We start from the raw sequence: 27872 nt of genomic DNA on the forward strand, positions 1-27872 counted from the left end.
AAAGGACAGATCAATTTATTGCTCACGATAGCAGACTCCCGGTAGTATCTCCTTCCGTATAATGCTGCCAACTCGTCGGCTCTCCGTGCGTCTTTCTTTCTATTCTCGCTGTATCGCGTGCGCCTGCTTCGAAAACGATAGCTGAGAGTCTCTTCTTTTCTAGCCGGAAACAAGTCTCTTAATGGGACACGAATTTTCGAGCCTGGCTGTTGTCTGGTGGTTTGTGACGCAGAGATCGTTAACTTCAAGAGCTTCTGCTTTTTCTTTCGATATTTAATGGAGATATATGTATATATTAAGAAATAGGGAGTGCAATCTTGAAATCTCCTTTCTCAAGGGCAGAAGTTTTGTGTGGTTTGTGGTTGTGGTGTTTAGAAGAGCGTGGATTGTCTATAAGTGGAAGTTTGTCTGTCTGTAGCGAGTCTGGTATTTTATGTATATGTTTAAGATATTTAGTCGTGCAAAGTTGATCTCCTTGGTCTCGGTGTTTATTTATAGGTATTCGAAGCCTTGTTACCGATTTTCCAAATTTTTAATTAAATAACGTTCGTTCTGTCATGTCAAATGTTTGTAAATTAAAAACCATAGCGCAATTTCTCAAAATCCTCCAGTCGCTTTAAACATTGGGACTTACGAAGCTTCTTTCTTATTTCCCTGACAGGAAACATCGTAAACGAGAACGTCGCGGCGAAACACTATTTCCTTTCGATCGGGATTACTTCTCTAACGAACGTTTCGATCGACAAACGTGACTTCCCAGCTCCTCGAAATTGACTCATCGGTCCCAGCTCGTGGCTGTGTTTGGACACGAAGTCAGTCTCGAATACATCAACGTCTCGGTACATCCGCTATATTGATTGCGAGAACACAAGATACCTGGCATGAAAGCACGTGCGCGCGCGAGCATGTTCGCCGATGCCAGGGAGGTGGCAGGAGGCGCGGATTCCGCTGTACCATGCAAGCGGAAGCCTACATCGTGATTATCATCATATCTCCGCTAGACATCAAAGACTTATCTTTCTCCCTGTTCGCTTCTCTTTCTCTCCTTCTTCCTTTCCCGTGGCCTTTAACAGGGACCTCGTTCTCTCTCCTGCTCTCTCTCTCCCCTGTCTTTTACCCGGCTATCCGCGTCTCCCTTCCGGACTGCCAGCGTTTCCTCCCTCGCTCGTTCCGTCTTGCTCCTTCTGGTTTGCTTGCCGCGTGCTTCCCTCCCGTGCAGCGCGTGGCTTTGGTGCTTCCGAGAAATGACCATTTGTAAATTACTCCGCCGCCGCCTTTCTTTGACCACGATACTTGCGGTGACGATGGAAACGCCGCCGGAAGCCGCGCATTCTGCCAGGGTGCGCGCCAGTAAATCGTGCTCCGCTCGTACGATATCCCAGTTTGACCAGGCTTTCTTGTATAATAGCGTTGAAAAGTGGCTGGCTAGAGGAAGCAACGTGGGAAGAAAAAACCATGAAAAATCACGAAACCAAATGTATAGAGTGCCGGTGTGAATAGCGTTTGCCGCGGTTGATTGTTTCGTAGACAATTGTAGACAGCTCGACAAAGAACACGTGCCGCTTGAAATTAAGAGGAACAGCGGTCATTAACTTCGAACGTCGACTATGAAGAGACTGGATTGTTTGGCTAGGCAACGATTTTAGCGCGTTTTCGCGCCGGACGAAACACAGACGGATCCATTGTATCGACGTCTCCGCGTCCTTTGACCGCGTATTCTTAGCCGCTTAGTCCGAAGAATAACATTATAACGGGCGTAGAGAGGGAGGGACAAAGAGAGATATTGGAAGAACGAAGGAGGAGGAGGAGGAAAGATGGATCTAGAGGAGACAAACACATGTTGCACACTCGGTCGTCGTTGGGGAAGCTGCTGGCTTCTTTCGTTCTACAACCCTCGGCCTGCCTCTCTGCCCCTCTGCTCCAGTCCAAGACGTCGTGCCTTGTCTCTCCAGAGCCGTGTTTCTCTCTTTACGACTCGTAACGTAAGACTAACAACACAATGGAAGCAACAGCTGCATGATAGATGGCCCCGACCGGACCGACCGATTCCATCCAACGTCCGCTCTTTCTTCGAACGGGGCCCCGACTTCTTTTGCTCCTGCGAACCGGTCGTTATCGTCGTGTTTATTCGCGGAAGCAACGAGGAAGGGAGGCGCTTGCACGATGGAATCCAGCGCGGATCATCCTGATACCAATGCCGATCGTTTGGTTATCGGTCGAAAAACATGCTACATGTTAAGAAAAGGACGTTGGATGCACGTGTATCACTTAGTATGGATATCGATTCTCTGTTTTTGTTCTGATCTATTGTATTTGTCCTTATATTCGTCGAGCCTTATATTCTGAAGTGGAAAGAGGAATATTCTTTTTGTTCGATGATGTCAGTAAATGGTCAGGTTGCGTTATAATTAATTTCAAACACAGGATGTGTAGTTGAATTTACAGCAAATATGAGACGAGATGTCTATAGATTGATAAAGTAATTAAACTAATCATCTTCAGATAGATAGAGATATTAGCATGGAATGGAATATAAAAATCCTTGTTCCTGCTTCACACTAATCTTCAAGGATGATCTTTTATTTAATCGTAGTAAAGAAAACATAGCAAGCAATATCTTGTCAATTGGTTGTAGGCTTAGTTGGTGCAATTAGTTGTTGCAAACGATACAGTTTATTATTATTTTTTTCTAGCTTTTTCTATATTTCTCGAGCTACACCAAATGAAAACCTGCTCATCGACTACATTTCAGCTTGGACACTCGATCCGGAGGTATCATTAAAGCCAGCGTCTCCTAACCCTTAATCGGGCCAGAGTGATCGAGCGGAAAGACGAACGGAAAGGCGAAGAAGAAGCCAAGGCCGCGGCGTCGGCAAACGAGCTCTCGGCCACGCACCGACGCGCTACCATTGTCATCCATTTGTTCGTACAAATCCCTGGCTATAATCATTTAATGCTCACATTCATCGCGGGCCACGACGACGGCATTGTGCTACCGGCGGTGCATTAGTCTCTTGCACGCATGCGCGCTCGCGTTCACCGGCCAAGGAGCTTAAGGCATTAGGGCGAGCTTCGTGCGAACGTCGCGATTGCCTTCTCCTCTGCTCGCTTCGTTTCACTATTCCTTTTCTTCCATCCTGTTCCTTCAACGTGGCTCGATGCTTCGAAGGCGACTCTTCGAATTCAGAGCGACTCGAAATCCTCGTGACCAATTAATCTCCGCCGCAGGAAATTCCTCGCGTCCATTGTCGCCACTCGTCTCTTTCCTTGCGCGTGGGTGGATGACCAGCTTGAAAAATGGCCGTCCTCGTTCGTTTCTCTACAATTTCTATATTGTTGGGAGAGACACCTTTTTTTTCGCTTCGTTGTTTCCAGCGGATACAGACGACCCGAGCGATTTCTAGTCGGTTACGTGTATTTCGAGAGAGGCGGCTGAAGAGCACAATGGTAGCGCGAGGCTCTTAGGCGGCGATTTAACTACGGCTTGGCCACGGATAGCCCGTTCCCGCTGAATGCCGCACGCACACCGAGCGTGCGAGCTGCGCCTCTTTGTGGCACGCTCAAAGAGCACAATGTCCATAGTGCCGGCCCGACAATGGCCCCTACGCGACTGGTTAATATCAAGGTTCTTTGAAGGGTAGTCGGCGGGATCGTGCTCCACTAGCGAAACCCGCGACTAAAGGATTTTGACTTCGACATCGATACTTCCACGCGTCCAGGCGATTTTGTCATTTTGTCATCGGTAATGGAATGAAAACAAAAGATGGATGGACATACATCACATATGTATATATATACACGTATGTTCTATCGTAAGAAAATTCGATCGAGAAATCCGATAACTTGTGTTCCACTTTATAAATGGTTCAAGTAAATAAACTTAGATTAGAAAACAATCGAGTTGTAATTAATAGCTATATGATGAACCTAGTAAACTGTGACTCTATCACTTTTTCTTATTTGCTTATTTCGGTTGAAGTTTTATGGTTAAATGATTAATTGGAAAATCTCGAAGATGAAATGATTAAGGAAACACAGTATACGTTTTGTGTCGCGGAATCTTCACTGAATGCACGAGATATTGATTTCTCCGTTTGAATTATTTTAAGCAATACTTATATTGGACGTAACTTGGTAATGATGGTCTAGGATCGATTGGTTTAGTCTTAAGATGTATTATTGTTACGTCAGGAGTTCAATTTATTTCTGACTTATCCGCAGCTGCGCTTATTACCTTCTGATGAATTATTCGCATTAAATTTAGTCTGTATCGCCACTACTCGTGGCGTGGATATATTTTCAGGAATAGATAGACCATATAAGACAGCGCGCCTCTATAAATTCTCTGTTAAATGTTATTACCGGTATAAGAATACATCGAAGCTTCAATGGATTACTAGATAATAATAAAGTTGTAATCCTTGCACGGTTATGTTGACGTATTATAATCAAGGTATTAAGATTACTTGCCTGTTTCTATAATATAACAACAAATATATTGCTTAGAAGTAATCATATTGATTATAGTATTACGTGAAGTTGAAGTTGATATAATATAGAACGAAATATATAATTTATAACGCAGAGATCTACTAACATGAGAATGTTCTGCTGTAATTGATTAAAGAACGTATTTTTAGGAGAAAAGTTATTTTTAAGAGCTCCAAGTATATCAAATGCACGATAATGTTTTCCAGTTTCCATTTCTCTATTGAATAGGTAAATTAATGAATGGAAACATATACTCCGATTTTCTTTATTGCATCTGAGAAGCGTAAGTACGCTCATATATCAACATCACACTTAAGATAACGAACTCCATCGCGTCGTATAAGAAAATCATACGACATCCAACAAATTACGACATCTGAACCTTCTCGATGGTAATGTTACGAGGAAGAAAAAGGAAACGGTTCTAGACGTTTCGATTCGAGTCTGAAATCCTTTCTCATCGGCACACCCTTTGATTCTAATTCACTAATCGACATCTCCCATAGCTCTTTAAGTAACTTGCAAACGGCGTATACTTCGCTTAACCCGATATCTTATCGAACAAATTAATGGCAATTCGAGCGAAGAATTTACATCAGCCCCGTTTCGTATAGACGTTGAAGAATGTAATCATGCAGAAACTCGAGCAACATCAATTATGTAGATGACGTGACATCAATTATAGATACCTCTCGCTCTAAAATCCACGATCTGTTCGATCGCGTAAAGAGAAAAGCACCGCTCGAAGAATCAGTTAACACGTTTTGTACCATATAATTACCAGATAAAATCTTCAGTGTTTGAAGACAGTAGGCTTGGAAGTGTTGGAATGTGTAACACGTAGGATAATAATAATCAACAATGCTGCATTGCGCTGTAATTTCGAAGCATCAATCTACTTCCTTTTCAAATATTTTCCGTTTCAAAAAACACATTAAAAAATTAAACACGTTAATTGCATAGCTTTTGAAAACCTTCGCCTTTGCTGTTTACCATCGCGCAGAAAATATAAAAAACATTCGACACACTTTTTAACTATATCATAAAGCTCGGTCAAAACCCTCCGCTTTTCTATGAAAAATCACACGGTTTCCTGGAAAAAAACTAAGATGGTTGTACGCGATTTGCAAACAAGACCAGAACGTGTATCGAGTGGAATAACTCAAAGGGCGCGGAGAAAACGAGGATGGACGGCGAAGAAGAGAGAAACTGGCGAAAGGGAGGGACAGCCGTGCAAGCGGAAAGGGAGATTTTGTTCTCAGGGGAGTAGTCAAAGTAACGTCGCCCTTGTCACGACGATCCGGTAGCATCAAACAAACTGATGCTCTCCGACGTGGCCCGGAGTATTATAGTACACCGAGCATCGTCGATTGCGATCTTAGATAAGGGAAAACAAAGAGGAGACGTTCGATTGATCTTGGATACTGTGTGTCTAGGAGGAAGGTTGTTCCTATTAATATCTGGTGCTTACGTTTCCGCTGCAGCCTCGAGGTCGAAGGTCTTGAGCTCGATTAATAGCTACAGCATGGAAAAGCGTTAGTCGCTTGATCTATTATTTGATGACTTTTGAGAAAATTATGCGACTTATGCCCAAGTACATGAAAACCTCTAATTGGAGAATTCTTGTTTGTTTGCCTTCTACGAGAAAAATGGCGATTGTGGATGGATTACAATTTTTTAATCTGATAGGTATCATTCTTATTTGAAGATTCAATAGCCGTTTGCAAATTGAATATAGCTTTTTCAATGTAACTTGTTTTATTTTAATCGTATTGAACATAGATGAGATAAAACATAGCATGATTTTTACGCGTGTAACCTCTGATTGTTTACGGGTCGAAGGTATGCGCTATTATGAGTGAATAGAGACGGCATTGTCGATGTCATCGGATTAATCTTAATTGTACGGGAGACAGACAGTGAATTAATTCATTTTGTTTATAATTTTTCGAATAGTATATAGGTATTTATTTGTAGAAATGATATACTATAATATAAAGCAAACATGTTATAGAAATGACTTTAACCGTTAAATTACTTAATATTTGGATATGAATATTAGCATTATGAACAGTTAATTTATATTATGACAAATTAAAAGAACGAACGTTACTTCCTTCCATTGTACATTTGATTATTCGTTTCAAGTAGTATTTTGAAAAAAAAAAGAAAAGAATTAAAGATAAGAGAAGAAACAATTTACTTTTTAAATAAAAAGTAGAACCAAATTCGTTTTTATTGGCCAGTAACTTTACTTAAAAAACCCCGCAGTTAGTTCATAAAACATAATCCACACCCTGAAATACTTCACAGGCCGACAAATCTCCACACACAGCGATCAACTTTGATTAAACGCTTACCAATTCTCAACCTACCCACAAATTCTCGTTAAAATTAACGTAATAAACCCGCTTTACACACATACACGATTTTCTGCCAGAGAACCATAAAATCCCATACTTTAATTATCAAAGTTTTATCGGACTCTGCGTGCGCACAGGCTGCACGAACTAGCAGAAAAATCTAATCGCGTTTTAATCGAAACCAAAATGAAAAAAACTTACATAAATCGAGGATGCATTATACGTCTAATTAAGACACGATAGCTAGCCGCCAGATTATCTCGTTCAGCAATTTTAACCGCTCAGTTAGTTAACCATATACGCTAAAGGTATAATCACGAAGGTTAAACTACAGGGTGATACAAAAATAATTGCAAATCGGATTTCAAAGTTTTATGGGAAAGACTGCGTAAAAAAAAAAAGATACAAATACAAGCCAAATCCCCCATAAAATTTTTCTGATACAAATCTTTTTGAGCATCAAGATACAAAATTATACGAATGTTATCGTCATGCATTATTTTAATATCAATGGATCAGATTTATTTGCTGTTAACTGCGTAATGAGCGAAGAAAGTTATTAATTAGAGAAAGTTATAAAGAAAAACAAAATTTTCTATTTTATTTCTTCATTTTATTCAAAACCTGAACACACTACGTTTTCGTGACTAGCGGGGCATAGATACATTCTACTTGCCTCAACTATATATGACAATGCCTAACCGACCTGTCTGAATCTCTTTAGGCACATATTCTACTTAACTACGCGAATCGTGTTTAACTTGTCAAATCGCACTAATGTGAAACTTATGTGAAACAATTATGACTAACGACACTTCTTTACTTCTTTATGCAACTATTCTCGCTATTCTTGTACATTTTTTTACATTACATTTTTTACATTCTTGTATATATTTTTGCTTCTTACGAGAGTTAGCTTAAGCAAAGCAAACATAATGAAATGAATATGTTTCTCCGCGCTTAAGCAGAAACTAGCCAAAAAATATAACAGATAGATACAACTATATGCAAGAAGAATTTATCTTGCTCCTTCCATTCACTTATTAATGCTCATTCGCAGTTGCGAAGCGGATTCGCGTATAACATGCGTGCACAAAACAGTCGCGATCTCTTAACGCGTCAGGTGAAACACGTCCGGATGGCCGGTTATCGTGGCAGTGAGCCGTCGCGCGATATTTCGAGATTTTTTAATTCCTCAAAGACGCGAGGCGCGGGCGAAACGAGGCGGCCGCGCGTGTCTGCGCGCATCCCGCTGGCCTTAAATTTATACGCCGCCACGAAGAAGCTTCCAATTACACGCGAATTTATGTAGACCGGCCGAGTCATTAAGATCGCGAATTACGCACGATCCCGAACTTCTCCCCGCCACCGGATTACGCGCGGCTTTCTCGCGCGCTTCGACCCGCCGAGATTTTCCGTGAGGTTGAGCGTGTCGTCGACTTCGCGACTTCGCCACCGGATCTTTGCGGTTCGACTGAGCGATAAACTTAATTGGATGTGTGTAATTAATTTGCAAGATCACGTATAATAAAGGTACATGCATCTGTTTTAATCATTTCGATGAATAAACGTTGAGTCGGTAGGGTTATGGTTTTGAACAGGTACACTGGCTAACGAAGGAAATAATTCCTGCTACTAACTAGAATCTTAGGAAGGATATACAGAAGGTACAATACATTATTCTTCCAACTACCAATTTACCTAAATTATACCTAAGCGGAACAGGCATTTAATCACTTCAACTCGCATATTACGACAAAGAAAAAAATTTATGATGCAACCCAAGCTGCGCGCCATCACCTTTATATTCCTTCTTGGTCGTTCCGAAATTACTCGACAATAATCACCTTTTCCAACCTGACTACCAGCGACCTGCGTTTAACACTTCCATCTTCATTATCACCTACACGATCGTCATAACCCGGCCAATAAAAACCACCATATATAAACTTCTTTGCCGCGTTCTCGAAACGTCTCGCATTCGTTACAAATTATCACGGCGCAATAACGATCATCGTTCTTAACCAGAGGCCTTTGTCGTTTGGTCTCGACTTCGTGAACCATATCGATGAAGGAATAAGCGAATGAAAAACCATGAGCAACGACAACCGCTGTTAACCGGTCGAACGTTGCCACTGCTAGTTCTCGTCCGTTTTAATTGATTCACGTGTTTCGGGGGAATCACCATTAGTGGCTGTCAAACTTTATTCCTGGACAATCTTTATAATTCGCCTTATCGACGGGAAAAGGGAGCGCTGCCCCGTTCGGAATCGTAACCATTCCATTAGCACGCTAACAAAATAAACAGAGCGAGGCAAACCGGTAAATTGTACCTCTGCTTCGATCGTCCAAAGTGCTTCGTACTCGGAGTGCACGTTTCGCTCTCGTCAAGTACTCGCTGCTCTTTCCTACCATCCTCCCCCTCTCCCTCCCATTCTCTCTCTCTCTTCTTCGCTCTTCTTCGTTCCGTTTCACAATCTTCCTTTCCTTTTCTCTCCCTTTCGCTGTTCCCTCCTTTTTATTCCGCACCGGAGAAGCAGTGCCATCAGAGAGAACTGCGAGAGCAGTATCGAGAGGGAGGTCGGCGACGCGGAGGGGAGGGAGGATGACAGGTTGCCTGTGTCCTACCCGAGGGAGCAGCAATTTATAAATAATTGAGCCGAGTCCGGTAAAAAATGAATTACGCGTCCCTGTACAATATGAGGAGTTGCTTTACAGTAAAACGAGCAGGGGACCCGCGAGACCCGTGGCTCCACCATGTACCCGGTGAACAGGGAACGTGAAGCAAAGATAAAGACGGACAAAAAGGTGTCGATGGAAAGATAGAGACATAGACAGGGGGGATAAAGAAAGAGGAAGTAACATAAGACGCATCAATTTTGCAATTGGAGAATTTTATGTTCGCGCGGCCGCCATATATTATGGACGAGGAGCCACCGGGCTTCTCGCAACATCCTGTTTCGATCAGTCGCCCACGTAGTGCCGCGATGCCACTGCCCTTTCGATCACTGATTTTCCTAATCCAATTTCCCTCGGTTTGTTTCGCTTGTAAATGTTTAGCGGTTGTTGTGGCTTAGTTTCGAGGATAATTACGGCGTAGTTAATTTTATCTTGAATTAATCGATGATTGTAAGGATTCTTAACGAATAATGGTAGAAGCAATAAAGTAGATTTTGTATTTCTTGCAAAAGTCAAAAGCTTTTTATACCTCCGTACATAACCCAAATACACGCTGCCAAATGCACTTTCAAGTGCAAGAGCCTCGAGAATCACGATCCGCTACCGATTTTCCCCCGTCGCGGATAATGAAGTCGTAAGGAGTGAAGACCGACGTAACCGAGCGAGCCGATCGAGTTTGTTGGAACAAAAAGGATCGAGGGAACAAGAGTTTCTTCCTTTCAGCGGCGCAACGACTTTAGAAAGTGGCATTTCGCATTCACCGATGAACCGGTTTATCATAATTGGCCAGGCAGACCGATACGCCCGAGTCATTACGTCGGACATTTTTGCAACGCTGCTGCAACTCGTTTGACACTGCGCCAAACAGTAGCTGCAATCGAAAAACAAATTATCTAACAAGTAACGTGCATTCTGCCATGCTAACGATTATCAATAAGAAAAGAGGACGAGAAAAGAATGAAAAGCAAGAGTAAAATTCCTAAGCTCTGCGGAAAAATTCGAATCGACGAACGAGCAAGCGAAAAGGAAGAGAAACATAAAAATGAAAAGGAAATCGCGGAGGTGGCGTTCTTGGAAATTAAGAAAACAAATATTGTGGAAGCGAGGACGGATAAAAGGGAGAGTAATACGACGCACTTCAGAAGATAAAGTCGGTAATGCTTTTGGCTTTCACGCAAACATCATTTTAATCCCCGTTTCGGTGAAGGTAGCAGGGAGTAGGCAGAGAAGATGGAGAGGTCGCGAACAGAGCGACCGTCGCGTCGACGCGTTTAAGCCAGACGAAGATAGAGATCGGAGCGAAACGAAGGGACATAGAAAGGGGGTGGAACACGGGACAGGGCAACGGAGATCGACGCACAGGGGTGGCTCGAGTTGAACCGAAGCGAGTAATCAGGGAGACATTATTTTCCCTTTGAGACCCGCCGTATTTTAATACGAAGGAAAACGTATAATCCGCTTGTACAATTTCGAGCCACTGAATTTGCCTGTCTGTCCGTCTCCCAGTCCTGTCTTCTCTGTTTCTTACTCTGTTTCTCGAATCGGTCGCGTTCGCGATTGCCGTGTTCTCCTCTGTCTCCTTGCGTTTCGATGGAAATCGAAGGGTGGCGATATCTTTCTATGGTCCCGCTTTCGAATTCCTCCGAGCAATATCCGCGAAACAAAAGGGTGGCGGCCAACGGAACGATTTAAGAATGAACAGTAAAACGATTTCGCGATCCTTAAGAGGATTCCTCTTTTCTCCGGCTGTTTCTCGTTCTTTCGATCGGAGTACGCGCGAGGACCGGTTTGATGTCCGGCGAAATTCGCTAATGACGCAATTATATCGCTTTCGCGGGAACATTGAACCGTCCTAATTCGCCGCTCGCGGAACCGTTAAAGAATTCTGTCTCCGCTACGAATTCTTATTTTACGTCGTCCCATTATACGCTTCGAGCAAAAACCGACAAAATAAAAGACGAATAAAAGAAATGCTTATAATACCGGTGTCAAGTGCGTGTACGCGTATCCATGTGTGTATACGTATTCGCGTTGGTTAGTGTTCGTGCGCCTATAGTGTCCCCTCGTTCTTTCTCTCCCTGGGTTCGCTCATCGTCCAGAGAATAACATTCGCACTTTACGATTATGCCTGCCTACTTTTTTTGTCAAACAGCCTGGCTGCTCGGTGTCAACGACAGATTCACGATCGGCTCTCGACTCGCACACGGTCGCGAGCCTACCGGGGAGCAGCATTCAACGACCGGCGAGTTCCACATAAATCGAGATCCTTGAATTAAATAGGCAAGCTTTTAGCATCCATAGAATCCCGCCGTTTTAATCCTCGAAACCGAGCCTCTCTAGGTAATCCGTGATTATTTGACGAAGCCAGCATTGACTGCTGGTACCACAACGCGCGCATGTGCACGCTTGGATGAATAAATTATAGTTTATTGTGCTTTCTGATACACGTGATTTATGCGATTGCGCATTCTGATTAAATTTTAGAGCTACTGAATTTGTTTACAATTTTTTGATTTATGATCTGTTCGAATGAGTGTTTCGAGGTAAAAATACGAATGCGAATATTGGAATGATATACGCTACGAATAGAAAGTTTAGAAATAATAGAAATTTCAAAGTAGGTTCTTGAACAGTCATAGCTACTTGAATTTACTTCAATTTCGTTTGATATAATTCACAATAGCTACGTTACAGTTTTCCTGTTTAAGGAAACAGCGTTTCCATTGTCGTATAACTCATTTTTTAATTGGCGATAAATCATCATTAAACTCACAATTAATTACCAATATCCTATAAATTACCGTGTTATTGAATTAATCCTATTGCGTTTACGATGATTCCAGCAAACGTCTTGTAACGTGAAATTTTGATTTCAAAAGCAAGCGATTGGCAACGCTATTTGGAATGTCATTCCTAATAAATAGTATTCGATTTTCCCTACTTTGCAATAATTACATGTATTACATCTCCCACTATAGTCTTTTTTATATGACATGTTAATGGTCGTAACATAAAGAAACGTTCTCAGAATCTATCGGCAAAAATCAATGAACAAATGAATCTGTTTTAACACAATAGCTATAGAACATCTGCCGATTGTTAAAGAAAATACGATAAAACGATAAATATTCATAAATTGCAGTAATTTCCTTGCATTTGCTATTTTATTATGACTCTTGTTACGCAATTTGCCTGAAACATAATGCAAATATAATGCTGATTTGCAAAGTATACACGCATTATCAGAAGAGAATTTACAAATCTATTGACAAACACTTATATTTACGTTTTCGCTAGCTAAACTGAAGTTGTATTTGTACTGTACAGTGTAGTCCACGCAACTTATAACGAGTTTTTCCTCTTCTCTCAACAGTGTTAGGAAAAAATGATGAAAAGGACCACAAAGAGTGCGACAAAGTATATATACATTTAACAGTTGTATTATTTGTTTCCGATGGGAAATATTTAAAGTAATAAGATAATATCAAGATATATTTGAACTAATATCCCAAATAATATAATTTGAGGACTTCTTTATACACTTACAATTTTGAACTCCATTGAAATAAAGTAGCAGAACACCCATTTTCACATTTGTACAGCAAATGCAAAAATTTCCCAAGAATTTCTCACAAAACATCGCACCAAAAATTACACCCATATCTCACACTGCACTTGCCACGGTGAAACATTGATAAACGAACATGTGTACGCTTCAACGTCACGCATACCAAGGCATATACACGAATCAACTCTCAATAAGATATTCAACCACAATGGGCTACGAGGAACCAAAGGAATTTCGTGGCGAAGCGTGAGCGCGCCGCCAGCAGCGTTTCCCCTGCGTCAAAAGTGTCAAGAAAAATAGAATCATCCAAAAATAACCCTTCGAAACGATATTTTGAACGAAAGATGAAATACGTGGCTACATCGACCAAGTATAATAGCAGAAACCAGCGTCTCTGTTCTTTCTTTCTCTCTCGATCCTCGTATTTTATCCGATATTTTTGAAATACCGTTCGCGACGACCGTACGGTGACCGGATGTCGTAATGACGTACCGACAAAAGCGCGCTCCCTTTCTCTCCCGTTCCTTTCTTCTTCGTCCACGTTTCTTTCTCGATCCTCAATTTTCTCGATGCCGCCGCGCATCGAGAGAGTTCGTCGCTCGCGCTTTATTTACGACTGCATTCCGCGCGCGGATTCCGTTACGGGATCCCCTGATTAGCGATGGGATCAAGTGTATCGCAAGTACCTTCGAATTTTAGTAGGATATTTGAAACATTTCGCGAGTGCTTCGGAAAGAAATACGTAAATAAACAAGTTGTACTTGTAAATAGACTCAAACGTCTGATTAAATAAAATTCCTAATTGTATTTCTAATAATTCAGGTAGAATTTTAATTAGAATTGTTGTATCATTCAAATATTACATATGGCGATATAACTTGCAAATTTCCATCGGCTCTCAAAATGAAAGTTGAACGCGAAATTGATTGTTCCTAAAGAAGTTGATTTTCAAAGGTTAACTTCGTATCAAACTTACGATATTACAATGACAGCGGTAAATTCGAAATCACCCTATCATTCCTCAAAAAGCCATAAAACAGAGAGCAAAGTGTTAAACAGAGGATTACGCACCTGTTCCCCTTTGCCAATGCGAACGCGCCGTAATATTCAAAGAGATCGGCCAATCGAAAAGAATTACGAGCGGCGGGCGCGGTAAAAAATAACCAAAGGCTTTTGTCACAATTTTCACGGCGTCGTCGGATCCCCGACGCCAATTCCTCGCCATTTGCTCCGAATTTAACTCCTCGTCTCTTCAACCTACTCTTTCGTTCATTGCTTGGCGTGATTCCTTCTAAAGAAATCGATGGAACGCGGCTCGGGCAACGGGAACCAGTAACCGGTCGCGGAACATCGTTCGATTGTTTGCGCAAAGATAAGATTAAGGGTACGAACTTTTCCCACCGTCGAAAATCGCTAAACCGTTTCACGTTCTCGCGGCGCGTTTTATCGCTAACGATACGCGGTTTATTGACAGGCGAACGCGAAGGCGAGGATCGCAGCTTATCCGCGCGTTATTTGCTCGCGCTGTCCCGTTGGTAGCGTAACGTGTCAATATCTTTACGAATACAACGACGTTCGATTCGAAACGATAGCTCCGTGCAAACTGTTCCTTCGCTTTGCGTTACATCATCATTCCTCCACTTCCGGTAGGTGGGGCAGCGTACGATCGAATTGAAAGGATAAACAGTGTAGCTTCTTGTTTCTCTTCGGTAACACATCGTACAATATTCTTCGAAGCAAACAAAGTAAAGGCGCTAATAGAGTCACGAGTTTGACGATAGTTTTTCTCGGTTTTTGGGAATCGTCGATTACGTGTGTCAGAGATGCGTTCGCGGATTTCTTCATGGCCACGCTATCTGCTTTTAGATAATACTCGTTCTTTACGTTTCGATCGTGGAAAGGGACGTGCGATTTCAATGGGACTCCTCTTTGGAAATAGTGATGTAATGTTTAGATTCTTCTTCTTCTTCTTTTTTTTTTTTTTTGATTCCGATCGGTCGATATCGATTGTGGAGGGAAATACCGAGGCGCGATGAGTCGTGTGTGCGTGTGGTTGGATCTTGGAATTTGAAGGTGGTTGTGCAATTATCTCGCAGATGTTTGCTTTCATTTTGCGGACACATAATCCACCGGTAAAGTTCGCGGAGATTAGGAGCTCGGGTAAATATTGGGAACTTGTCATGGAATCGAAGGACGTTCGGTCAAATTGTAATGTCGAGTCTTTTTGTGGTAAAAGTTTAATACAGTTTGTACACACGAGTTTTCTTCAAACAGTTATAGATGTCTGAAAGATTCCAATGCCTCTTTAATAATTGTAATTCTTTAATTAATCGTGCAATGAAATCGTTTCTTAAGAGTGATTTAAATTAATTATGTAATACAATTGAAAACAACACAAATGCGATAAAGCGTAACAAGAGACAACAAACATCAAACAAGCTCGGACAAGAGAACAAGAAAGATGAAGTCAACGAAACACGAATAACACCACTACGTATTAAAATAAAGGAAGCATAAATAAATTGCAAAAATCAAAGAAACGTACCAAGAATCGAGCATCGAGAAATTCCATTAAAGTAGAAGAACGCAGTTTAACATTGAACGAGGGAACAAAATCACATTATTCGCAGCCACGCTTCAGACAGACACGAGTCACCGGTTCGGAGAACGCGTAAATCGTGGCCGTAGCTGAGATAATTCTCCCCTAACGGGCGAATCTTGCGGGCTTCGCGAACAGGCGTAATTCGATTCCCTTTACGCAATTTTGTCGAATCGTGGTTTCGCATTCGCGAAGCTCGCGACGCAACGGGTGTTCCGCGCGAGAGAGCGATCGGTCCACTAACCAAGACTCGACGCAGACAAACAAGACAACACTGTTGCGATTTCACAGCGTAGACGCTGGACGATTCAGCAAATCTATATTTTCTACGACAATACGCGTTTTATCATTAGCAATATGAATCATGACGATGTCGCATCGCGTCTAGAACTGATTATCTACTAAACGCGCTAGCAAACGATAATAAACATTTGTTGAGGTTTTACGCTACGCATATGTAGTTGGAGAAAGCGAAAGTGATCACAGACATTAATTCAACTAATAAAAAAATTGATCGAACGTGTACGAAATCAATGAACAATAAATTTTCTTTGGTATATCAACATTACTTTAAACGTTCCCAAACGCCCACGATCCTTCGCAATTTTTTCTATTCGTTTACACATCGCGTCTTCACCGAAGGAAATTTATATTAGCGAACATTCGCGAATATTTCGCACGGCTAATAAATGGAGCTCAGGCGTAAGATCGATTTTAGATCGACGAAAATCCACTCGATTCGAGCCAGGCTCGAAATCTTTCTGGAATCAGAGACCGAGATCGGCTAACTTCGTACGATCTCGAAGCGCTTGTAAATTGATCGCGGCTCGCGTCCCGACTGAAAGCGATCTGCTCGTTAAGTACCGCAGCAGCCTCCTCGGAGAGACGAGGCTGGAAAGCAATCCGGCGTGGATCGAGATCGAGATCGAGAAAATAACGATAAAACGTGACGCGGTCGCAATTAATGGCGGAAAAGGTACCCGAGAGCTACGGCCGCGATCCAGAGCCCTCTTCGCCGCGATCGACGACGTCTCCACTGAACGTTTGCGACACGATGCAACACGCTCAGACATCGATTCGAACGATCGAACGGACTACGTACCCGATGAGATCCATACGGACGATGCGTTCGCCGATCGGCGAAAGGTGCGCAGCAAGCGTTCTCTTTAACTTCTATGCGTCTTCTTTGGTGCACACATAGAATACGCAAACACGAATGCACTCGTACACGCGTATGGTATGTATCGTCACGTGAATGCGTGTTTCTTGTTTATAAAGTACACGTAAAACACAAGATGTTGAAACGGATAAAGACTGCGTTCATTAATACGTATATTGTTGCAATTGTAACTACGATGATAACAGAAAGATAGCGAGTGATTTTTCGCCGTAATCGACGAATCAGGTCCACTTTTCGCGGTGTCACCCCGTATATCGCATGGGAAAATAAATCTTGTGGACACTCACCGGGAGGGAGACTGGACACTGGACGCTGTCACCGGACACGGGTTGCAGCGACTGCAACAGATCGCGTGCGTGAAAGAGAGGACGGCTATCAATGGCTGCATTATACAATACCAGTGAACTGGTGTACACGGAATATGGTGTGCGTGCGCGTGCGTGTGAGAGCGCAATACGCTGCGCGCGTACGCGACGACGCGCGAGTATGTAAACGTAGACGCGCGAACTGGGTCCACCGAACCAACCGAACCAACCACTGAACGAAACAAACGAAAGGAGCGAAGCAAGTACTGTCAGGTATTCCCGCGAAGAGGATCTGTCTCGTGCGTAGAAGCCGTGTACGCTGTACTGTCCCATACGCTTGGGAGTACAGCGAGCGCGCCAACGAAAACGTCGAGACGACGAAACGAGACGAGAGGTGCATGCCTATGCTCCACCCTGTTTCTCGGGTTTACTTTTCGACGAGTATTTTGCCGATTAGATATCGACTCTTTTGCAAACACACCGCGCTGCACTGTGGGATTATTCTAAAAGTAGGATTTCCTATAAGCGTTAAATGTACATACATACGCATCTACATATATAGACACTTTCAGTTGGACACAGTGTTACACACAGAAATGACATATCGGTACAAGATGTTTGTATAGTTTATTTATAAGAATTTTTAGAGGGAATTTAAAATAGTTTCTATAATTAGCGGAGTTCGTATAATAGGAGAATATAATAGAATTCGTTCACATAATAGAAGCTCGCGTTCAGATAAGTAGTTTCAAACGGTAGCAGTTAAACGCTAAGCAAGACTTCGTTCCGGTAAATGAAATTCATACAAACGAAATTGTACCGTGCCACGGTGTATCAAAGAAGCACATTTCTAAACGATCTTCGACTGTCACGTTCGCATCAATACGTATTCTACGTTTATAGAAAATCTCACTGGAACGTCTCTTTCTTCCTTGTCGTCATCTTCGGCGGTCTCCTTTCATTCTTCGTCTTATCTCTTTTTAACCGACTTTACAGTGATCTTTGTCGCTCAGGTTGCTCGTGGTACTCGCGAGAGAATTCTTTCTGTATCTATCCCGCTCTCTTTCATTTCCACCTGATTCCACTGGTCGCTCTCCGTCTACGTTTTTACCTTTCCTTCTGTCCCCTTGTCTCGATCCCTGTCCTCTCCCCCCTCCCGGCGTCGTTCCGCCGCTCGACCGGACTGACCTGTTCACGTGTGCACCATAGCCGCAATAACTATATCCAGCCGCGCTTTTTTGTCAGCCCGTTCTTACGTACGCTCGGAAATGAATTGAGTTATTGTAAAATCGTGTCCGGCCGGCTGTAATTGTCCGCGCGTGCCCCGCCATGTTCGTACGCGGCCGCAAGCGACCTCGTCCATTTTTCACAGCGGTTCACCTTTTGCCAGTGTAGACATAGAGCGAGCATATCAAGTGGAAAAATCTCCACACAGTTCACCATCCGAACCTCGATATCTCCGCTTAAAATGGATTTGTAATATGAATCGTTACGAATAGGATCGAGCTAGATCAAACGCGCGATGCCGTTTCGCGTTGTCGCGGAAACGCGACCTCGACTCGGGAAATGGTACAAGCATAAGATAAAAATGGGAAATAAAAATGTGTAAAATCTCGATTTGTCGGAAGAGGCGGAGCTATCCGCTCGAATATTTAATTATCGATTTTGTAAAAGAACGAATGATTTAACGGAGGATTCTTTGGTGGATAGCTCCGATCGAAGGGATTTTTTCCACTCCAAGTTCCAAAGAATCCTGATTCATTCGGTTTATCGCGATACGACGGCATTTACACGGATCGAGGGACGCGTTCGCGCCTTTTCAAGGTGAATAGAGAGCTCGGCACCTCGACGCAGGCCCATCCTGAATGAACAAGCGCAATAAGCAGGTGCTGGTGCTCGACTCACCGGCTTCGAATCTCCTTCCAGCTGATCGGCTTTATGGCCGTGACGACCCCATCCACCGTCGAACAATTACGGCGAACATCAGGAAGCACACCGTTCTGCGGGCAGAAGAAAATCGTTTTATTAGTAGTCCGTGATAGACGGTTTAACGTTATGGTTGGACGGAACGATTCGTGAATTTGTAAAGAAAAATCTAGGTGTGTACCTATACAACGTGTTTCCATATGAATATGAAAAGAAAATTTGTCAAATTATGTTACGAAAAGAAATAAAACGCATTAAACAGTGTTTAAGCACAGAAACAATTTAGTAAATTTCAAACTTTTATTTCAGTTTGCTTTGTCATAAAAATTCATTCTCTCATATTTCTAATCATTTTACGAATATAGTTTGTTTCAGTGAGTCACCGTGTATAATATCAAGTAATAGATACGCAGGTTTATCGCTCGAAACTGATTGTTATAATTGTTGCAAAATTCAGGTGTTTTGCGTAGACTGTAGACTATATATATATCTTCTTGCTATGATATCTTGAAAGCTGATAAGGGTTATCAAAGCGAGTACATATTTTGCCGTGGATCAGGCATGTTTGAGTAGAAACGGGATTTAGCTTGGCGTAAATCGTAGTACGCTCATTCATAGTTGTTTTTAATCAAGTATCGTTACGTAAAGAAGTATTAACGCCGTATTAGTATAGATATTTTTATAAGTAGATTAAGATCATAACCATCCCTTTCACTTTCATAAATAAGTATTTAGAAAAAAATTTGTCTCTCTTATTTTGTACGATAAGGCGAAAATTGTAAGGAAACATCCATCAAATTTCTATAGCGCATAAACGTCACTAACACTTCTACTACATTAAACGTATCTCACACTTAACCGCTTCAAAAAGTTCGAATCCAAAAGAATCCACTCCCTGCAAACTTACTTGGTAAAAAACGAACGAAACAAACCTCGCCAAACGTTTCACAAATTAAAGGTTCCAAGCCTCGCCATCGTCTCCAATAAAAAGAAAAAACAACCGTTACTAACGTGTTCCCGTAGGACTCCATTATCCAACCTTCCGATAATTGATAACGCAGCGACACAGCGACGAACGCGTAGGATTTGCATGGAGGTCGGTGGAGTCTTGGCCCGCGGTCGCGACCGACAGATACGAAGGATCCTGTACGAAGACAAAGGACGATGATTCAGAGGTAGTAGGAGAGAAGTACCTGGTAGATGACACGAGATTCCACCGAAGGTGGGCACTACGTCACTGTCTTTTTCTTCTGCTCGTCCTGTGCTGGTTTGGAGCGCGCGCGCGACCGACTATCGGACGCCGCGAGGTGGTTTTCGACTCGAAATCTCGGCATTCCTCCCGCCGCGAGGAATCCAACGATGTTAAATGAACCGTCCCGAGGAAATATAATGTCTGCTAAACATTCTTCTCCGTTTCCGTAATTTACGGCCGACCGAAATCTCCCGAATCGCTCGACGAGACTGATCGCCCCGACGAAAGTGCCCGCTGACGAGAATGGGAACTCGATGCCCCGACAGCAGGTGCTTCTCTCTAACTTGTGTCACACTGCCGGGGGATTTCTTCTTTTCTTCCCTCTTTTGTTAAGAAACGAACTAGGCGGGATGAAACGGATGGTAATGGGTGAATGCTGATTCTTTGTCCAGATGCGGACGAAGTTGTTTTTTGGGGAGAGACTTTTTGAAAAAACAGCCGAAGGAGATGCAGAAAGTATTTGTATACGCTGTTCATTTCTTTTGGTATCTAGATACACTGGTTAGAAAGAGAGAGAGAGAGACAGAGGCAAAGATACTTCTGATAGTGTAAATATATCTACTTCGAATCTGACTACCCGCAATCGCTATCAGAAAGAGAAATTTAATTGTATTTAATTATATGTTAACAAAATATTTGATTCAATGATATGGATAGAAGAGCAGCAGTAGTTTTAATTAAGTCTAGCAGATAATAGGACAAGAGAGATATCGAATACAGAATGCTGATAGATTTCATTAATTTCTATGAGTAAAATTTAATTGGAACAATCGACCAAGAAATTCGTTCATCACTGAAACGCTCCATATCTTGCAAGATTCACTGTACATCGAATTTCACGGAAACTTTCCAATGAAATACGAGGCGCATTAACCATGTCCCGGCTACGACGTTCCTAACTGAACGTTCCCATGTTCCGTGCGGCCACTACGACGATCTGGCAGTGGTGATTCGCTCTATTAAAAGAGCGACCGATCAATTCGCAGTCGAGGCGACCGGGGTACCTGTGGCACGTGGGCGTTCCTGGCTAGCAGGGAGCCGTAAAGTCGTTAAGTAGCCACTTCGGACTTGGAAATAAGGAGATGATGGATCATTAGCCTTGGGGATCCTTCTGTAACTTCTGCCTAGTCAGCGAGCACCGCATACCTGCGATTTGTAGAAAAACAAACAGCCCAAGTGGCGGAGCATTGGTCTCGCGTTAAAAGGCCTGTTTTACTATCGAAAATGCTTGTACGTTTTGCACGATGCATAGTTTGTAACGTATAATCGTCTATTAAATTTGAGCCTGTTCCGTCAAATAAATTCCAGTGTTCATATCTTTTAAGCTACAACGGTACAACGCTCTGTACCTTAGGATACAAATATGAATGATATGCATACGTATGTAGTCGATTTATACCTGTTATTTAAGATACCTGTCACTTTAATTTAAATCTGACGTTGTTCGTATTAAATACTGCTACAAATTACGTATATTTATTAACACACTACATTTCCCTCGCTTATGTTTAACTCTAACTCGCCAGTATTTCAGCTCACGATTAAGACATCCGATTAAAGCGCGTCGATGCAACACAACCTGCAACAGAAACATCGCTTCGGACCGCGGACAATTCTCGTTGCATCTTCGGAATGCAGTCAATACAACTACGTTAATAGAGCAGTCGATATATCGATATGATCATAGAAGCGCGACACCTGGCGGCAGTAAGAGGCGGTCATAAAGGCGCTAAATGGCCACTTTCGACCGGCGAAGAAAGTGATGTTGGAACATTAGCTCCGTTCCAGGTATCAGAGAAAGGGGGATAGGGTTCGCGAGCGAGCCGTATACCGCGACCGAACAGAAAAATACGTAAACTCGGCTTGTATTACGCGCAAATCGTCGGACATGGGAGTCGGTGGCGCTGGGTCGCCGACAGAAGCTCACGGCGGTAATGGTAGTTGGAGGCACGATTGCGAATGCACCGACGATAATGCACCGCCTTCTCGTTTCTTCTTCTCCCCGTATTGCTCGAGAACCGTACGGCGAATCTTATTTCCTGATAAATGTAACGTTCGCGCCATTACCAACAGGAAGAATCATATTTTCTGAGCATATTTCACGGAGGCAGCGGCTTTTTTGGTGCACAGCAATCGCGCGTTTATTGGCCGTCCAGCGCGGTGCAACAAGAAGGAAGTTGTAATTCCCGGATAACGCCTAGCGTAATGGCGCATCAAAATCAGACGGCTACCTCTTTCTTTCTCTTCTTTTCATCATCCACACCATGCGAAAGGAGCGTTCTTCGCCATTTAGGTCTTCCAGAAACACCGGGTCGCCTCGAGTTTTCGCTATTGCATTAATATGCTAATAACGCGTGGGTGTTCTTAAGAAATAAGGAAGCGCGCGACCAGCAACCTACCCAGCCATTTTTGGATCTGGTCAAACGTAATAAACCAGTGTTTCGCTGTTTCTTGTTTCTTCTCGATGGAGTCGCAGCAAATTTCTAGCCTCGTGTCTCGCGAACATTTTTCCTCCTCCCTTATTTTCTCTTTGCTTTTCGTCAGCAACAAACGTTATCAGTCGAAACGGTCGTTACCGGTGTCCAGATGGCCGGGATAACGCAACCGCGAACGCTTAGACAAAGCGCCATTATTTACGGGCAAACAGATTGGCTCGCTAACCCAGGAATTTAGGTGTGCTCCGATTTCTAGACCGCGCGAAGAACACACGCAGCAATTTATAGCATCATTGTTACTCCTATTGTAGTTCCTGAGCGTGGGCGAAACGCGCCGGTGACATTACACTTCGCGAAATCTTGCTATGAACAGTACCTTGCTGCGAACAGTACCTTCTAGTAGAACCATATGCATCACAGGTTGATGTCCCAGAAACAGCCTTGTTTCCAGTTTGAAACATTCGCCGAAGTCTTGTAACAAAGCTCCTCTAGTTGGCCTATCGTTCAGAATTTCATTGGATAAATTAAGAATGTTCGAGAGAGTCGATACGAAATATATGGATCGTATAGAATCGGATGTATCGTTTGTTTGAAAGAAATAGAAATGTGTCGACGTGAAAGGATATTGTGTAGTTGTATATTGGAGAATAAATTTCAATCTAAAAGCAGGATGTTGGAAACACAATAAGTTCCTTGGCGCTCCTAGATAACACGGTAATAAAATTGTTGCGACTCTTGTACACAATGCAGATGTTTCATAGTGGAATCAGGGACGTGCATTCCCATTACTTGTACTACTTTTCCATGTAACCCTTCCATTTGTTTTCACCATAAACCTACCATAAAATCAAATCGTCCTCGTCAATATCAAGAACCTTTTACTTCCAATAAGATCCCACGAAACAAAAGCTCCGAATCCTCTTCACAAACTCGATCAAACCACCGAGTCTCGAAAACGACCGTCCGAACGAACGACCACGAGAGGAGCGACCCATGCAGTTGGTCCGCAGAACGAGCGGCACGCTGAGTGGCGCGACGGCGGTAGCGGCGGCAGCAGACGAACAGCTGATTAAAGAATGTATTTGCTCGGGCTGAGAAAAGGAGTAGCGGTTCGAAGATTCAGGAACAATCGGTCGAGAGGAAGCGAATCGGGACCGGAGCGAGGCAGGCGATCGGTCAGGTAGGAGTCCGGTAGGCGAGCTGTTTGCCGGTTGGAAGGCGAGTCCGAGCCGCTGGAAGGATGCTGGAGAGGCCGAGTGGTGGCGGCACGGCCGGTGTGGTCAGGTGGTTCGCAAGGACGCGGCAGGCCGTTCACCCGTTCACCCGTTGCACTCCCCTCCCCCTCCTACCACTGATCCTGCTTCCCTCTGTCCTCTCTTTTTCTCGTCGGATCTCTCTTCCTCGCGTCCGAATCACGCGGCCCTCTTACCTCTTCCAGGCGACTTCGTTCGTCTCTCACAAGCTCTTGTGACTCTCTTCTGCTGGCTCTCCCTGGCTACCCCTTCCCTTCCCTTCACCTGTTTCTTCCACGCTTTCTCTCTCCTTCCGTTCTTCGTGTAGTGTTTCTCTCTTTGTTCATCCACATCCACAGTGTTTCATTGGGCGGCTGTCTCCCTGTCTTCTAGATCCGAGCACGGCACCAGCACCGACTTAACTAAGTAAGTTACACCGGTATTTGTACTTACTTTGCCTCGAATCGACGCGCTGCACTCGTGCTCGTGTTAACACGATAATTGGCCTGTTACGCCACACGGAAAAAGCGCGCTCGCATCTTTTTTCTGTTGATAACGCCTATGTCTCTCGGTCGTGAGACCGTAGAGTTTGGATAGCCTCTTCTTAGTTGAGATACTTGCGATTTGCAAGCGTGTTTACAGGTTCTACCATGGAAAAGGGGAAGAGAATTGGAGCTGCGGGAATCAAGCGATCGATGGTCATTGAGATTTGAAAGCAAACAAATATCGTTCCACAGTATTAAATATAAGTATTATATAAATAAATCCCAATAAAATAAAAGTCCCGTTGGAAGTATCACTAACTCTGTCACACCACAAACCAGACACGATGCAAATGATCGAGGCACCTTCCCATTTCCACATCTAAATCCATCCCTACCCTACAAACAGCGAGTGACACAACTAACATTCTACGAAAGTAGATCAAAATCAAAGGGGAATACCGAAGAACCTTCCCCCATCAAGGAATCATGAACTGCTCGGTGTGATGAAACATTTCCTCTAGACAGTGATTGCTTTACGTGTCGCTAATAAATACTCTCTGTTTATGTGTCTCCTGACTGAATTCAGATATTTGCTATCAGAACTGGTTTCACATGGCAATTTCAGTCGGATCGTAAACGTCAGAAACGTTAACCGAAATACACATCAATCGTCGAATAGGTGAACGATAACGACCTGCGAGACTTTTCGCACGATCTACGACTATTCGTTTGCATTAACGCTTCCCCAGCCTTCCCGCTGGCCTCTCAGCAATATATCGCGACTGGACGATCACCGTAATTCGCAGGCAATCCTTGCACGGGTCATATTTCAGGCCTCGGCAAAAGGCCGCGCGCGATGCCTTTTTTTCAGCGTTACAGTCCCTGATGAATATTATCCAAGCTACGGTACTCATCCGATTAACCGTTTCTATGGTGGGGATTAGTGCCCATGATTCGGATGATTAGTTTATTGTCAATGATCGTGTACGTTGGAACTATCGAACGATCGATCGGTATTATTAGCGTCGGTGTTATTATTATATGTACCGTTAGGTATATTGCTTTAGAGAGTTCACGTGTGAAACTGAGAAAGTGCTTTATTTAATAAAAATTATAAAATACAAAGTATGTATCTTATAATGAGAGAATCAAAGTATATCGCATGAATCGATGATAGAAGAGAATGATGTTAAATATAAAACGGTTAATATTTCGAAAGTTCTTAGAAAAGGCCGTTTTAGAAAAGTTGTATCCTCGTGATTGATAATTCGAGAATTGAAATACTTGTACCTTTATTATAGCGTCTCATTGATTGGTGGTTTCTTTCGGGTACATTTAGATGTATGGTATTTTTTATTCAGCATTATTCATCGAATCGTGTAGAAAATTTTTCTTCGTGGGTTATGAAAGAGTTTGTACGTAAATAGAAAGGAATTCCAGTCAGCGATAGAAACAGACAGACATTTCGACATAACACTTGGAAAATCCGTGTAAGATTCATGTTCACCGTCAACAAAAAAACGATCTTCATATGTTTCTCGTAACCATGGCAAAAGTTAGTTCTATACTACATCTATGTTGTATTCACTGCCTTTTTGTTATCAAATGCCACTATTTGTTAATAACATATGATCTATACAAATCCTATAATAAACCCATTATCGAGCAAAAGTAATGAGCGTCCCTTGTAAAAGGTAATGACAGTCCTTGAATTTATCAATACACCGTCTTTTCAGAAATATTTCCCACCATTATTAATTTTTTCAGATCTCCAATACGAACATCCTTTTCATTAATAGGTCTTTATGGTATTGAGCTATAGAACTTTTATATGCTACCGACCAATGATTCAAAGAAAAGTAAAGTACTCAAAAACCCATCCTCTCGTATGTACGTTCACAAATGGTTTGCAAATCGCAAATACATAGTACCATTTAAAGAAATAAAATAATTAACCTTAAGATCTTGAAGACACTTCCCACTTCAGAAAGATGTACTTTCAACATTTTCCACATTAACGATTAGTCCAAGAGATAGTTACGTAGGTAGATTATTATGGATCATTGGTAATACTTGCACAGAACTTAAATGCACGTAAACGGAGACGCAAACTCATCTTTGTCATCGTCAAGAACCACATCGGCGTTTCATCTTCTCAAATACAAAGCAGCAAATGCAAACATCCAGTAGCTATCGTTGGATCCCATCGTTCGGTGTCACGAAATCCAGCTTTCCAATTAGAAAGCGTTTTTCGTGGCGTTTCACGCAGTTATACACGAGTTCGTTGTGAACGAGCTAAGCCGGATACCGATCAAATTCCACGGTACAGTGAAATTCATCGTCGCTGAATGACGTCACGAGTGAAGTAACAGGAGGCCGGTTGTCCGCGTGAACGAACCCTCGTCTCCAAGCGGTGGCACCCGTCCACGAGAGGTGGAAAGAATCAGAGAAGGGGGACAGCCCTCCCGCGGGGAACTAATAACCGGGTTTCACGAGGCGTGTCCGGGTGCACGCGCGTCCGCGTGAAGAAAGCCGCGCGGGCCGGATTCCACGCGCCGAAAACGACGCTGTCCTCCGCACTACGCTGTTCAACTTCTGCGGGGCGCACGTCGAGGCAGGTAGCCGATAAACAGACGGCTGTTCCAACCGACTGTTATTAGCTTCTTTTCTCGGGGTAATGCGTGCCCTGTCAGTGGCAGTGAATAAGGAGAGCAAAACGAACGCGACCTCTTTGTCAGCTGACAACAATAACCACGTTGACTTTTCTCTTCCCTGTCCTTCGTTTCTTCACCGTTCGCCCTTAATAGCCAAGCCGAACCTTCGTAATGTCGCATCCTTGTCCTTCGACCGAATTATTCCACGATTCTCGATTCGCGACAAGGATAGACGACGTCGTGGCGCAAAGGGGTGGCCCAGGCGACGCTCCAAGTCGATTGAACAGAAATTGAATGATTGGGAGCGCGCGCCTCGAGGGCGCTTGATTGTTCATTCAAACAACAATCGTAATTGCGTTACAGGTCGGCCTGAGAGGGGAAAGGAGTAAGTGGAAGGGACCGGAACGAATGACTGGCATCGTGGGCGATGGGAACTGGCAGAGTCGAGTCGCGGCTTCCGTGCACGTTGGGGGTTGCTCGGACGAGTGGTCTACGCCAAGCACTCGGCCGCTCCTCGATGCCACTACTCGAGCGGTGCTACGCTAACGTTATTAGTGCCACGAGCGTCCTCGATCGAGCACGCTCTCGCCTTTCGAGCGAGCCGTGCTTATCGCGTGCCGCTATTTCTCGGCCGAATATGTTCGTATCGAGGCTTTGTTCGCGACTCCAAGAATAGGTCCAACAGAGTCGATTGATTTCTCAC

General features: G+C 43.2%; 1 protein-coding gene across 5 annotated transcripts in view; it reads right to left on the bottom strand.

The window, feature by feature from the left end:
- The window catches only part of LOC132908789 (transcription factor SOX-6), a 326253-nt gene that overhangs the window by 126301 nt on the left and 172080 nt on the right, over nt 1–27872 (bottom strand). For 3 of the 5 annotated variants that reach the window (XM_060963168.1, XM_060963130.1, XM_060963158.1), the window contains exon 2: nt 19091–19185. In XM_060963168.1, coding sequence (XP_060819151.1) covers nt 19091–19185 — 95 coding nt within the window. Of the gene's footprint in view, nt 1–16802; nt 17464–19090; nt 19186–27872 lie in introns of those variants that run through there. The other 2 variants (XM_060963134.1, XM_060963149.1) reach the window with 2 other exon arrangements.

Source organism: Bombus pascuorum, chromosome 1, assembly GCF_905332965.1.
Source record: "Bombus pascuorum chromosome 1, iyBomPasc1.1, whole genome shotgun sequence".
Taxonomy (NCBI): domain Eukaryota; kingdom Metazoa; phylum Arthropoda; class Insecta; order Hymenoptera; family Apidae; genus Bombus; species Bombus pascuorum.